The 15,428-nt window shown below is 42.1% G+C and overlaps 1 protein-coding gene across 1 annotated transcript in view; it reads right to left on the bottom strand.

Annotated features, from left to right (window-relative positions):
• tnpo1 (transportin 1) overlaps positions 1-15,428 on the bottom strand; it is a 29,433-nt gene that overhangs the window by 2,640 nt on the left and 11,365 nt on the right. Inside the window, exons 6-21 of the mRNA XM_071524792.1 lie at positions 12,035-12,168; positions 11,122-11,203; positions 9,827-9,949; positions 9,402-9,520; positions 9,041-9,101; positions 7,961-8,132; positions 7,522-7,674; positions 7,158-7,383; positions 6,388-6,559; positions 4,285-4,371; positions 4,034-4,141; positions 3,265-3,423; positions 3,090-3,177; positions 2,898-2,996; positions 2,697-2,792; positions 614-689 (exon numbers count right to left, since the gene is read on the bottom strand). Of these exons, the coding sequence (XP_071380893.1) occupies positions 614-689; positions 2,697-2,792; positions 2,898-2,996; positions 3,090-3,177; positions 3,265-3,423; positions 4,034-4,141; positions 4,285-4,371; positions 6,388-6,559; positions 7,158-7,383; positions 7,522-7,674; positions 7,961-8,132; positions 9,041-9,101; positions 9,402-9,520; positions 9,827-9,949; positions 11,122-11,203; positions 12,035-12,168 (1,955 nt within the window). The remainder of the gene's footprint in view (positions 1-613; positions 690-2,696; positions 2,793-2,897; positions 2,997-3,089; positions 3,178-3,264; positions 3,424-4,033; positions 4,142-4,284; positions 4,372-6,387; positions 6,560-7,157; positions 7,384-7,521; positions 7,675-7,960; positions 8,133-9,040; positions 9,102-9,401; positions 9,521-9,826; positions 9,950-11,121; positions 11,204-12,034; positions 12,169-15,428) is intronic.

Here is a 15,428-nt window from a genome sequence, read left to right as displayed (position 1 = left end):
AACTCACACGACTACTTTCTGTTTCTCTTAATAACTTCACTTAGGCTTTGTCTATGAGTAATGTATTCAGCAAAACCACATCTATAGCACCTTGGAAATATAATTACTTTTTTAAAGATTAACTAGAGAAGGTTTGGGGTAATTCTGGGATAGGCACATGCAGCTGGAGGACTACTAAATGAGAAGGGGATTTGGGAATGCTCTTTTGCAGCAAAGACTGCTCCCTTTCTCTTTTGTTGAACCAGCAGGCATGTGACAATCTGATCCCATGCACCTTTTAGGTTGTTAGCGACAATTAACAATGACAAAAACTGGAAATTAAACAAATTAATGTATAATACATGAAGGTGCTACTGAGGCAAAACAAATCACAAGTAGGACCTAAAAGAGGACAGGGTTAGTCACATGGTTGGCAATGATTACGAACTGATTCATAAAAGAAAACCAACAAAAAAAAAAAACAACAGAAACGACTTCTTTTGAGAAAGAGAGTGAGGAGTGAGAGAGAAGACAGGGACAGAGGAGAAAAGAGAGCAACAGTTAGGAGACAGACAAGAAGATAGGAAGAAAGCGGAGAGAAAATGAATTAAAAAAAAGATTGAATAATACACACCAGGGTCTTATAAACTGCTGTAGCATGGGTGCCACCTCTTGAGGACAAACGTAACCAAGACGACCAATTGTTATTGCTAAGGTAACGCAATCACGGTTATACACCACCAAACGCCAACCAAGACATGAGCAATGAGGAGGGGAGGAGAAAAATAAAGAAAAAACAAACAACTCAGAAACATAAATCAACAGAATCTGTGTATGATAATAAACAGAAGATTTCACTAGTGTTGATTATTACTGCCCCCTAAGTAATGGGGAGGAATGTAAAATATGACACTCTAAAAAACAAACAACACGTTTAAGGGAGAACACTTTGACAACTTTGACAAGACATTAATATCAAAAAGGCAAACAATGGCATCCCACTTTAAAAAAAAGCATATGGATCAAACTGGAACCTCTTAATTGTGTTATAAAAATTTTGAAATTCAATAGCTTATATTAAAATGTAGGCCTCAGTGTAAGACACAAGCAGGTGTTTTTGAGTGGCCTAAACAAGAACAGTTTAATTGGGCTTTCAGAGATTTCTCCCTTAAACTCACAGAGGTTAATTTTCCATAAGAAACAGAAATTTTTTTTTTTGTCTTTTGAAAAGAAATGACAGATTACTCCAAGCCAACTACATGGAGGGAGACTAGTATCCAGCACAGCAGGTTCTTATGAGGCAGAGAGGAGGGAGGACCTAAGTTTAAGAGACACAAAACTATGCAACATTCTCATTAACAAACAGGCATTTATGAACAGTCCAATGACACATGCAGAAAGCAGATGGTAGGCTCATTAGAAATCAAGTTCAGTGCAGGATCGGCTGATCAGACAAACTGATGGTGGCGCCATGAACTCCACGATTATTTGCCGCCACCCCCGACTTTTACTGTGGCATTACGTGGCTCTCTAGATTCACATTCAAATTTAGTTCCATTGATGGACTGGTTCTGTCGGATGTCTCAATAAATACAATTATAAGATTTACACATGGCCAAAACATCTGATTTTGTTTATATTAATTTTGTTCACTGTCTTGTTTTCAATGAATACAGTGAAAAGTTATACAATATATGGTCAAAAGGACATCCAGACATTTTAAACTGCCTTAATGTCAGTTGATTTGGTTCATCTTGAGAACAAATTCATCATTAATACATTTTCATGAAACCAGATTGGCATTACGTATCCTGCACCAAACATTTGCCATCCTTAACAACATTCAACATCTATTGGCAGATATGCATCCACATTTAAAGAACAGTAACTAAAAGCAACAAATAAATAAACTGACAACAAACAAACAGGAACACATCTACAGAGTCCCTACTTTTCCATTATTTAAGCAGGTTACACTTCACCCTTGCATGGGGTGCACAGATAGGGGTTTATTTTAGTCGACTTTGACTCCAAATCACAATTTCAAAACTGAATGTGCAATAACAAGAGCAGAGTGTAACCTTGTTTTTTTTTTGAAGGCTCTAGTCTAGGTGCTACATTTCTCTCAGCACCACAAAAATGCTTTTAGTCGGTTTAGGTATTTCCTCAATCATTCAGGAGTAGTTATTATTCAAGTGTTCCTTAAATATTGTGTTTGTCTAAAGGGTTTAAGGTAACAATTAACCATGTGAGGCTGTGACCCCACCCGTCTGTCTCACCAGCTGTCTATACTCTGCATTTTGTTTCATTTCACTATGCTACTTAACCTGATGGTGCACAGTCAATCCACATCAGTTAATTCCAAGACTGGGCACTTACATGGCTCGCTCGATTCAAGGGTGTCAAAAATGTTCACACCGGGGCAAAAGAATGATCAAGCATACCCATACTTTCTTTCATTTTCCTTTAGCTCAGTTTACAGGCCACACTGCCAGGTTACAAATCAGTAGCTGAATAGTTTGGATACTTTGGGGAAACCAGCGAAACCTGTAAGGCTCAGAGCTTGGGGGAGGGTTTTTTTTTTAAACAGAGATTAATGGGCAGGGCAGGCACTCCAGTGAGAGTAGTGCATCCTGGCTGTATGGACCTGTGTGTGAGCACCTCCCTGTGTGTGTGGTGGACTGGCTGGCTGGCTCAGCAGTGCCACCGAGTGGTACCTGTGTTCTCCAGCAGAGTCTTTGGGGTGTTGGGCCTGTTAATGATCTCCACCAGCTGGTGCAGCACCATGGCAATGTAAGGCTGCATTTCAGGCCCTGTGGGGGTAGGAGGAAAGAGGTTATGAAATATCACATGACTTATCACTCGCGAGAGCATGGCAAATAATATTGTGACCAATGTCTTGAAAGTGAGATACTCACCCATTTGTATAGATATCTCTCCAATTGCCCATGTTGCATTGTTGCACACTGATATTAACTCTGGGTTTAAATTAGTACCCAGTATGGGCATAAAATCAGCTGGAAGAGGGAAAGTGAACAGACTTAGGAACTGACTAGGAACTGATCGTCAAACAGTGCTTTACTGGAGTCAGCTGCACAGTACATACATACCGATGCACGGTTTGACATGCTGGAAACAAGCCTTGGTCAGATCTCCCAGCAGAGCAAAAGAGCTCTGACGCACCTCTGGCATTTTATCCTGAACAGATGGACAGAGAACAACAAAGGTTAGCAGTGCCAGAGAGTTTCTGTGTACGTTATCCTGTCAAGCATTCACAGCTCTCACCTGCATGCACTGGTACATGAGAGTGAGAATGTTGCTACGAGCAACCAGCTGCTCAATGTTGCCTCCCAAACCCTCGGCCAGTCCACTAAGGAGATCTAAAGCCACGATCATGAAGTCCTTGTCAGGGGCCTCATACTGGTCTGGCTGAGACTGGTGAAGCTAGAGGAGTGAAAGAGTAAGAGTTGTATTAAATGTAACATGAAGAGCAGACGTCACGACAGGATACAAGAGGTTGGTTGGCCAGGACAAAGGAATCAAGCTATCACATTTTTTGAGTTATGAAGTAAAAATATAGAGTGAGTCAGTTATTTTTTGAATCAACACTGAATCACGTAAGGCAGAAAATCACTGTTGCATTGCTGTCTGTGGGCTGAAACTTTCAACCATGTTGCACTTGTGGTCACTCCCCAATCAGTGATGTCAAAGCAGCTATTTTGACTTTGACAGCTGATGCAAAACACCTGCTGTGACATCACTGATTGGGGTGTGACCACAAGTGCAACATGGTTGACAGTTTCAACCCACAGATAGCAGCACCCTATGTGATTTAGTACTGACTTCAAGTGCTGCTCTTTAACTGCTGTTCCCATCATACACCCACTGAATTGGTGACTAAACTTAGATTAAATTTACAGTTGAACAGTTTGTCTGTTTTTTGACTGACGTACTTCGAGCCACTGTCAACTGTTCTGGCATTTGCAATGCGTAGTGTGTGTGTGTGTGTGTGTGTGTGTGTGTGTGTACGCAACTGAGGGCCCTGCAGACTCACCATGGCCTGAGCGAGGGTCTTCTGGACCAGGTTGACACAGCGCTGGTACACAGGCTCACAGTAGGGCAGGAAGCCACTCTGCAGGGCGGTGGCTACAGACGACAGGCACTGAGAGAGGCGAGCAGGGGGCGGATACAGTGAGTGTCCTGTCCACACACTTTTTAATCATAGGACTTGCGTTGAGACCACTGCTTACTTCGAGCCACTGTCAACTGTTCTGGGATTTGCACAATTGTACTTTAGTAACTTACTTCTAGTAAAGGGAAGAGATCTTTGTCTTCATCCTTGAGTTGGTTCCATTTCTGGATCAGCGGAGGCATCAACATCTGGATGTATTCCTAACAAATAACACAGATCACATTAGTTATTACACCGAGTCTGCAACCACACACAAATTAAGGCATCTATTTAAAGGCAATAAAGGCAAGCAAAGGTGTTATATTATCTAATTAAATGTTAAGTGTGTGATAAGATTTATTATTTGCAATTATATGCTCGTGAAAACTAGGTTACATACTGTATGTAACCCAGTTTTTCCGACAGGGAAAAAACAACATTAGCTATTAGAAGTGTTCCTCCACAGACACCGTAGTGCAAGTCTTTCCCCAATTATACCCAAAGGGGAAATGAGCACTCTGTTTTGCCTATTGGATTTCTGCCGATCTCCTAATATACTACTGCTCATTCCTATTAAGGGGCTACAGAGGAGCTTTCTATCGCACTCATTCACTGCCTTTGGGGAACCTAGGTTATATACATAACCTACCACAACCTCCTTATCAATTTGCTCACTTATGCAATGCTTGGTACGGAAACACACCATCATGCCCCAACAAGGCCAAAGAAGTCAACTAAGAGGAGGAGTGTGGTTGCATCCTATGAGACTCCACAGAAGAACAGCTTGTACCGTGCCAGGGGCTGTGAGATCAACAGTTTAATCTCTCAAAAATGTGAGGGGAAACCCAGTTGGCTACACAGTAGGCATCTTTCACTAAAACATTAAAAACACCAAAAAGTGTCAATACCCCTACTGGAGCAGGCAGAGATTTAACCATCTTTGCATTATAAGTTTTAAACAGCAACAACATAAACAGAACATAAATGCTCAGCCAAACCTTAAACATTAAGCAAGATGGATATAAAATGAGTTATTAATTATGACAAATAAAAATAAATGCAAAGCCTGGATGCCATGTAGATATGTGCACAGGGCATAAAGCCTCCTTTCCTCTTCAGAGGCAAAGGGTGGAGGAATAAAGGCCCCTAGTCTGAAAGCCAAAGCCTCACAGAAAAGGCTGGGTACATTAGGAATAGAATTTGGTTCAGGGTACAAAGTGACCTTAGATTTGTCTGGTGCAAAAGAGATACAGAAGCGTGATAGGTACATCTTAATGGTAGAAATTAACAGGTTATCATCACAGAAAAGAAAACCCACACAGATGCGGGTGTCAATTGGTGCATCAAAGTGAACAATAACCGTTTATAATAATTAATAACTATTCCCGTCAAGATCCAGGACCACAAATTCCAAACTTCTCGTGTGGGAAACTCAACTTCCCCCTTTGCCTGAGTCAGTAGGCCTTTGTACAACAGCAGCCCCCACAGCTTCCCATGTAAGAGCATAATTTGCTCTGATAACCATGGTTACATGATAAACATGGGAACCGCACACATGAAGGCACCTTGGCGATTACAGTGTCGAGGAGGCTTTTTGGCCACTGGTGAGACATTGCTTCCACTCCAGCAGTGTGTCCTTGTCCCTCAGTCAGAGGATCAGAGTGCAATGAGCATTATCTTTGGAGGTGAAAACAGCTGCATCCGAGAGCACACAGGTCTCTCCTGAATTATTTTGATAATACCTGCACAGCTAGCCTGGGGACACTTGCTCTTGTGAGTCACAGCTAATTAGCTTAGCAGTAAACAGTAACTCAGAAAAAAAGTACAGCTACATTAAAAGTACTCTCTCTTGGCAATGTACTTAATGGAAATCACGCACATATGGAAAAGAAAGAAGTCTGGGTTGGTCTGGTTGTGATCCCTGCAACCACCAATGTGTACATGCCTGTCAAAGTATCCTTCAGTAAAATCCCTACTTGCTTCTGGGGTGCTGTTCACTGGCCACTCATGAGTGCCAGTGCGTCATACAAACATGGCCAGAAAGGGCCATAATTGTGAATTTGCCCTTTCAGGTATGACTGTACAAAGACTTCAACTATGACGTCTGAAGGTACACTTACTGTTACTAGCACTTTAAAACCAGGGATAACGAGTTAGCAGTACGTGCTACTACTTTTATATGGACTGTATATATATGTAAATGTGTGAAATGCGTGAAATAGCTGTGTTCTACATACCGGTTTATTGAGATGGTGACCCACTGAGTCTGCAAGTGTTCCTATGGCGTCATAAAGAATAAGCAGATTTTTGTGCTGGTACTTGCTGAAAGCAAACACCAGTGTGTCCAGGATGTATGCCAGGTAGGGCACTAGCTCTGTGCAAGCCTCCTCCTCCAAAGTGGCAAAGGCACTGGTGAAGAGAGATTAAGATGGGGAGAGGGAAGAGAACATTGTATAGGAGGCAATGTGTGACTGCAACCTCGCACCAACATTAAACACATTTGGATGCATCTCAATACCCCAAGGAAGAATATGTGTGTGCAGCACCTACCCAAATGTAGTACAGGGTTCCCACTGTGGCCTTAATGTAAAAATCCATGGCTTTTTCATGGCTTTCCATAACTAAGTCAGAGCACTTCCATGACCTAAACATGTTATTCCTTCTTGGTTTGGTTTTCCAACTCTGAAAAGTTCTAAAGAGGTGAACGGTGTGGCTTCCACTACAGTTGGGCTTGCTGTGGAGAGGTGGCCAGACAATGTATAAAAAACAAGATCTGATGCAATAAATGTGTCAAACGAGTTGTAAAATAAATTCTGGTATATTCCTGTAAATTGACCCATTTGTAAAATTCCGTTATTTTCCCAGATAATTTGTTACATTCTCTGTCTTTCCCTGTCAGGGATACACCTCCACAACCAGTGGGAACCCTGGTATCATCACACATAAAAAAAAGCCCAGAAATGTACAGAACCCAGTAATTAGCAAATTATCCAGAAACGGCTCTCACCTGCAAGCAGCCTCCTGCACACGTTTGTTGCTATCTAGAATACGTTTGAGCAGCTCTGTCATGAGGGGCTTCAGGTGGATATCCGGGGGCTGGCTGACAACCCAGTGGGCGTAGCGGCTCAGGGTCCAGCAGGTGATGGAACGCACCAGGGCCTTCTTGTCCGACAGACACTGGATGAGATGGGGAATAAGCTCGGGCAGGTAGGGGATCATGCCCTGCATGCAGCCTGGGGATGGGGACAAGAACAGCGGCTCAAATTTCAACCAAGCATTTCTTCTGGTTCCTTATTCTGGGAGGAACTGACTTCCCATACGCAATCTGTATTTTCCCACCTCTTTTCCCTTTCCCCTACCACAGTTCTTACCCTCAGCGATAGCCCCCAGCACCAGGATGCCGGACTCCTTAATTACCCACTCTGGGTGGAAAAGCAGCTCTTTGAGTAGAGGCAGAATGTGCAGCAACAGGTCGTCCCTGAACACGTTGGCCAGTACATCAAGTGCTGCCGCTGAACACTTGCCTAATGGGTGGAGACATAGAGAGACATACATACAAACATATATGTGCACAGACACACATCACACAGACATCACACGAGTACAGCACACACAAACACAAGACACGCAAGTTATCAAACTGTAATCAAAGTGTTCACTTGCTAGTTCTGACTCAGGAGTAAGGGAGATTGTAGAAAGGCAGAAGGGACAATAGACGGAGGTACGGAGAGAAAAGCAGGAGCTGGAGGGACTAGATTAGGGGAAGAGTACAGATCGAGAGAGCTGTGTGGATACAGGCACTGAACTCACGCAGGTTCCAGTCGGAGATGGTGTCATCATCATCCAGTTCATCGTCATCGTCCTCGTCGTCTTCCTCGATCCCGTCGCCCTCGTGCTGCTGGGCCACTGTGCGCGAGCGGTGAAAGCGCGGTCTGATGTCCTGCTCGTTGTCAGGGATGGCCTCATCTTCCTCGATGTCACCCTGATGACACACACACACACACATTTTTTCCAGACAGTTTAATGTATGCTGCAAGAAGATTATTTTTAACCCAGCTGAACAGTGGCTGGACTGCTACATTGCATATGTGCAAGAAAAAAAGAAAAATCACAAACAGCATGAATGTTTTATCTTAATGATTTATCTTATCTGAGACATTTCTACAGTGTGAAATCAGCTCAGTTTGATACATTAGTTCTATTAATGGATTATCATCATTCAAGAATGTTTTCAGACCTGCCTTCCAGTTAGTGTGCCAGCGGGTTTAAATAAACTACCTGTCTGCCAGAGTGAGGACTAGAAAATATTTGTACCACTATGTATGTGTAATAATAGTGTGGCTGTCAGGACATGCCATGGTCAATATGCTTGGTAGCCTCTATCTCACGCCAGAGGTGTTGTTAGTACTAGTGTTTCTCAAAATCAAAACCTGTTGCAAAGAGGATGTTGTCTCTTTGATCAGAGGGTTTTTGTTTCACTTACTGAAGAGAATAAACATGTTGAAAGTGACTTCCATAGGCCCTTTACTCATTCCACCATCTGCCATTATGAGAAAGCCTGAAAGCTTTAGCTCCGTTTGCGGCGCTCTTTGTGTTATAAAGCAATCTACCTTTGTGCCATAAAGCAATCCAGCACATTTCCCACGAAATCCGACCCAGTGGCAGGAAAAGTGGTTTTGCTTGTTTGAGGTAATTACACGAATGTCTACAAATGCACGTGGTAATGATTTATTGATGTTGAAATGCAACATGTAGCAGCTTTAAAATAATACAAATGTATTTGTACACCAAACAAACACACACACCTCAACTGAAGTGCATGCCACCCTGAGTCAGAGAGCAATCCATCTCCTTCCCAGCAGATATGTCAATCAGGCCACACAGACTCACCTTGAGCAGAATAATGTCAATCTCGGAGTACTTCATCCCGTTGACAAGCACCGGAGTGAGCCTGGAGCAGGAGACAGACAAGAAACATGAGAACAGAGGGCAAGGATAGGTCTGAGCCCACAAGCAATAACTCACACCTTATTTCTGCTGCGGGCACAGATTAATGTGTCAGTGCGGTGACAGCTGTTACAGCTGGGGTCAACAGCCAGGGCCCTTAATCAGCCGCCCTGAGGTGAGGTACAGGAGATGAGCATCCTAGGACAAGGTCTCCGCTGACTTGCTGCCAAGGTTGCTGCAAATCAAGAGCTTTCAATATCTGCACTGGAGTGTGTCGTATACATGTGTATTTATGTGTTCTTACTGGGAGAGGTGTCCACACAGCACGTCCTTACACACCGGCTGCTCTGCCAGCGTAAGCCAGAACTCACAGGCCTCCAGGGCCACGTTCTCGTCTTGGTCCTGAGTCCTCTGCAGCATGTACTGAGACGCATGAGATAATGAGAAGTCTTATTTTATGATATTTGTCATGTTTGCAAAAAAGAATAATGATTCATTCTAAAAGTGTTACAACTGCAAGCCCTGCTGCAGCCTAACTGAAGCACAAGTACGACTTCTCTCCGCAGGCTGTCATCTTGAGCTAATCATAAAATCCACAAAGCACAAATTCTGTCTCAATCTTTACAGAGCTTTATCCCAGTACTTAACTAAGCCACACTCTCCCTCTTTCAATCTTTCATCAGCCTCCTGTCCCCCACTCCGACCATCTCTATTATCTCCCAGGCTCACCTCTATGATGTTGTGCATGTGTGGCAGGAGGCGGTCCATGCGGACCTCCAGCAGCATGACTAGAGCTCTGCACACATTCTTCCTCACCTCTGGCTCCTCATCTGCTGCCAGAGCAAACAGGTTCTATAGGGGGTGGAGAGAGACCAGGGTCAAATCTCTTCCTTGGATAGTGAGATAATTAAGAAAACGAAGAATTAGCAAAATCTGTAGTTTTGGAATTGCTTGCAAAGAGTTCTGTAACCAGTTTATGGCTTCTTTCTGGACACCAATTTATGCTCAAGTTAATACAGTATGCCGGGAAAATACTGTTAAGGCCAGGTCTGGAACTTTGAAAGCTGCCCTTACTTTGCCCTCATTTCAAAAAAGTGACAGTGCTGATAAAAGGCCATTGTATTACAAAATGTATTAATTTGATGCTGTTAAATTTGATTTCATCATGTGCTCATTTTTTTTTTTGCTCAGCCGCATACACTCTTATTTACCCTGGGAGTAGTCTCTGCTTGTCTAAGAGAAGTCATGTGTTTGGCTGCCGGTTAAAAGGCAAATTTCCCACTCAACTTGCATGAAGTATTTAAAATTATCAGGTACATTTATTTAAACGTTGGTAATGTAGATATAAGCAAATCCTGACTGTGCTGCGTGTATACAGACTGGAGAACAGATGGAGTTTAAAGGTTTAAGCTGGCCAATAAGCACAAGCCATGTACACATGTCCGATACTTATACTGCTGTTACTAACCTGATAAATACAAAAATATAGTAGATTACTGTTGTGTCAAGCTGGGTATCAGTTCAACCACTCAGCTTCTTAGTTCAATAGCCTAAGCTATTGGACTAAGATCTTTATTTGGGATAAAATAATTGAATAAATACACTTTATTTTAGGCTGAATCTTTAATTTTTGTGATGTAAATGTTTGATAAATGTTGTGGATAATGACTTATTGTAATTAATATAATTCTGTAATAATATATTTAAAACATTTCCAGTTTGATTAAAGTCTTCTCTGTGTATAGTATATAGCAGACTGATGCTGGTTGCTTAGATCAAAGTGCTGAGAGGTAAACCACTGCTCTGCATTACAGCAGCTGATGACTTCTGAAGCAAGGATGTGCCATGGCCACCTGAGAGGGGAAGGTCATTGTCATATAAGATACCTGAATGTCCTCCTGTGTGTGTGTGTGTGTGTGTGTGTGTGTGTGTGTGTGTGGGTGTGTTAGTACAATGAGAGGTCAAAACGCAGGTCAAGAAAAAAATGAGGCGTAAAGATTACAGTCCATTACTGTCAGACTTGCCTCAATGAAGGGATCGATGTGTAGCATGAGAGCCTGAGTCCTGCTGATGATGAACTGATTGACGCAGCCAATGGCATGAGACCTGCAATACACAGACGACACTGAAGAACCACAGCAACATGCTTCCCTCACATGTCACACGCTATCAATGCAGCCTCTGTCTCAGTCTTTCCTCCATCGCTTCTGACTTTAGATCTCAACACGGGTAACTCTTCTTTAGACCAAGGGCCAACTCAATTTAGATAGATTTAAACGTTTTTTTTTTTTATACTTACATATTTAGACTTTTAGTCAGACTTGCCATAGACATCTAAATGTACTTGTTGCATAAAAAATACTCAGTGGAAGCTAATCAAAGAATGAATTGCAGTTATATACAGATTTTAACTTTTATGACTCAAAGTCAGTTTTCATTTCAATGCAATTAGGCCTAGTAGTCTGTCAGACTACTCTAACTAGATAACATTATAATCAGTCTTTGAAACTGACCCCGAGGATCTGGAAAAAGTGAATGAGTGGCACCATCTTGGCTCTGTGACTTATTTCATTAGAAAGCAGGAAGGAGAGTCTGTGACAGCAAACCAATTCTGCAACCATACTTTATAATGCATTTGTGTTGCTGCAAATTTTAACTGATTAGATGTTATCAACTCTATTATTATAACATGAATTTTCATCACAACGTTTGCACATGTATCATCAACACAGAAGTAAAATAAATGCACTGCATGAAACACTTGGCAGAAGCATTGCATTGCAGTGCTTCTGCCAAGTGTAATGCCAATAGAATGATGCTGCGGTAACAGATATTCTCATTTGAAATGAACTGTTGGAAAGCAGCAATTCAATGCAAGCGTGATTGAGAGTTCGCTTCATAGTCATTAGAAATTGAAAGTGCAGGAGGAAACTTTACCTAATCTTGGGGCTGCTGTGCTTGAAAAACTGCAGAAACTTTGGGATCATGATGTTCAGAGGACGATCCAGCATGTCACTGTCCAGGATCTCAGCAGAGTCTTCACAGATCTTCTGCAGCGCCCCAAACGCTCCCTGAGGGGGGAGAGAGAGAAGGAGCAAAAGTTAGTGATGACGTTCCACTGTAAACACACTGCAGAATTTATAACTCTGTAATACTACTAGGCAGTCAGAGAGACTGGTAGCATCACTGACAAGTTTACTGTACTCCCAACTACCCAGATACTACTAATAATGTTACTGATCGCTGTAAGGAAATTCTCTTTTTACTCGCCCCCCTCCAGGGAGGTCAGACTGCAGGGTCAGCTGCAGACCAACGCCTGTGGAAATGGTAGGGATTCAGTTTTTTGCTCAAGGACATTTCAGCAGGGTGGATGCTCACCAACACAGGAGCCTTGAGCCCAGGCCGTCCGGATCAAGGACATTAGTTCTTACTTTCTCAAACAGATGATTTTGAACTTCAAGTTTTGCTTAACAGTCTCTAAAAATGTGTTACTTTTAGTTCACATTTTGTTGGGTATGCACTGAATAGCTTTGATATTAAATGTGTTTACAGTGTTAAATCTCTACATACAGCTGAAAAATCCACTCAACATGTTCATCCATGATCTTCAACAGAATTCATTCACTTCTGCCCCAATGACCTTCAAACAGTTGGCAACCACTCACACTGATGTGACACACACACACACACACACACACACATACACACACACAATGCCTTGGTGCATCTGTATCTCAAGAGAGATACTAACTAGCCTTTTGATTGATAGCAACGTGCATGCTCACACTTTATATGCTGCCGATGTCAGTCTCCCTCACAAAAATGCAGTCTGAAGAGCAGATACAAGAAAGAGCACAGCATTAACACTGAGGCTGTCTGAAATGTGTTTCCATGGTAACTGTTCCCATACTGGCATTCCTTTCAGATGACTTACAGACAGATACAGCATGGTTTCAGAATATGTAGAGGAGCAAAGGGGGTGAAATGAGACTAGGAAGACAAGGCTAAGTCTGTTTCAAGGTCGCCACATAATGCATACATAATGCAACATAACAGTGTTCATCAATAGGCAGCTAACGAGAAAGCTTTTATAGCTAGCTAGCTCACCTGCTAGGTGCTGCTGCTAGGAGTAATGTATATATTGTAATGTAATCAATAAACAAAAGATTCAACCTGAGGTCTACCAATTTCAACAGAGGTGGGAGTACATCTTAGAGTGTAAAAAAAATCTTTGTGTGTCTCATTTGCGATAAGACCTGTCTGAATCTGAAGATGTGCCATTGATCATACTATGCTAAGTTAATGCATGAGGAAATCGCCACTTTCATAGCCAGCATGGGGGATTTCATAAGAGAGTTCAGGGCTAAAAGATGATTAAGCAACTTAATTTTTTTGTGTGACATAAAAGTTAATATGTGTCACACACTGGCTATGTTTACATACGCACAATAATGAGACTATTGCCAATACTGCAATTAAGGCAATAGTTAACATGATTGTATAAACTGACAACTGTCGATAATAATAACAATACCATATACATGACTGAAGTATTTATTTTGATTATCCAGAGAGAATTGTGGAAATGGATTTTTTTTGGGGGGCAAAAAAACAATCCTTTTTTCCTGCCCCACCACTGTTAAATTTAACCAAACAAAAACACTAAAGTTTGTTTACTTATTTTGCAACAGCCTGGTGCTGGTTGCACGAGATTTAATCTAGGTACCCACATTGGTTGAGGTGTGCGTAATCGTGCAGCGCTTTGAAAATGCGCACACATCCCTCAAATTAGAGGCTGCAGATGGAACGACATACCTGTCCTGCTACCTTTGGCTGGACATAGGGATTTAATCAACCAAAATATACCCTGCAAGCAGTCATGGATGACAGATATTGATAAGAATCACCCTTTAATCTAGTCCAGTACAGGCTACAGTTCCCTTCTACCTCCACTTAACCTGGTGAGCAGGACACATGCACAACTTAACCACAGTTCAAGAAATGTGACGAAGGTGTATACACATCCTAACTGATGTCTACTCCACATATGTTACTGCGATTATGCTTACTTCAATCAAGAGCATAATTGCATTAACATAATCAGAGTAAGGTGTTTACACAGGCTCTGCCTTACTCGCCCTACTGTCTTAATCGCATTATAATCACATTTTTGATGTGTATAAACCTAGCTAGTACACTGTTAGTGCAAGAGCCAAATGTAACAGAAAAAGAGCAAAGACTGCTCTTTCACTTGTGAGTGAGTGGTAAAGACGCCAACCATCAATACGTTACTGAATGCGGATACACACACAAACCCAACAAACTCAAAGCAGAATTTACTGTAAGATTCACTTTTTTTTACAAACCCATTTGTAGTTGGCGAGAGCACAGAATAATACAGCAGAGAGAGAATGAATGAGTTTGCCTCTTTCATCCCAGACACCAGGCCACAGTTCTACCTTCAGGCAGCGTACAGTCTGAGCACGTTCAGAATCACATGCTAGGTGTAGGGCTACACTCTTTCTAGCTGCCTTCTCGCTAACGGCCGTCTGATGATCCCTTATGAAATACAGTAAATAAAATTAAGACAACCTTCCGGATGTAATTGTTGTGTTTTGCAGACACTGTGAAAGAAGCTAAATAATGTGTGTGAGGCAGTTACATACTGCTCGTTTTTAAACACGGAATTGCACTGAGATTGAGTGGCGCTTTCCATGGTGCTGAATAGGCAAATTACCAGGGGCCAGATAAACATACAGCCTAGTGCACGGGTCAGTAGCATCACTTCAGTTCAATACGTTTTACATTGAGCTATATTCATCACTCAATTTTCATTTAGGCCTGTATTCACAGTCACAACAGTTGATTCAAGATGTAGCCTATTACTACTCAATATGCTGACATTCGTTTTATAAAGTCAAATTCAAATAGCCTGCCTATACTTTTCAAAAACACGACTGTGACCCACCGTCTCTGACCAGAGCCATGCAGACGCATTGTGCGACCATAAAGGACGTTTCAGACTGATCAATAGCCTAATCGACACACTGGTGTACAGATACATTCCAAATGGTTAATTCCAAGACTCTGTGCTATGAAGTAATGACACTTTTGAAGCATGTATTTCTATAATAAAATATTTTTCTACTTGGAGGCTAGGCGATGGTGACTGTCATGTCTCTGCCGAGCCTAAACGACGCCTATGAGCACACATGCATGCTTTCAGGTAGGGACGCGGGTCGGATCTTGAATTAACGGGTTGGGCCAGTTTACGGGAAGTAACTGATTATGGGACAGGTGTCCAATGTCTGACCGTTTTTCTACTTCTTCC

Source organism: Centroberyx affinis, unplaced genomic scaffold (assembly GCF_046629955.1).
Source record: "Centroberyx affinis isolate AG114_WGS23_722 - 3 ecotype Tasmania unplaced genomic scaffold, CSIRO-AGI_Caff_v1 ptg001233l_1, whole genome shotgun sequence".
Lineage (NCBI taxonomy): Eukaryota > Metazoa > Chordata > Actinopteri > Beryciformes > Berycidae > Centroberyx > Centroberyx affinis.
This window is presented reverse-complemented; position numbering and strand designations above follow the sequence as displayed.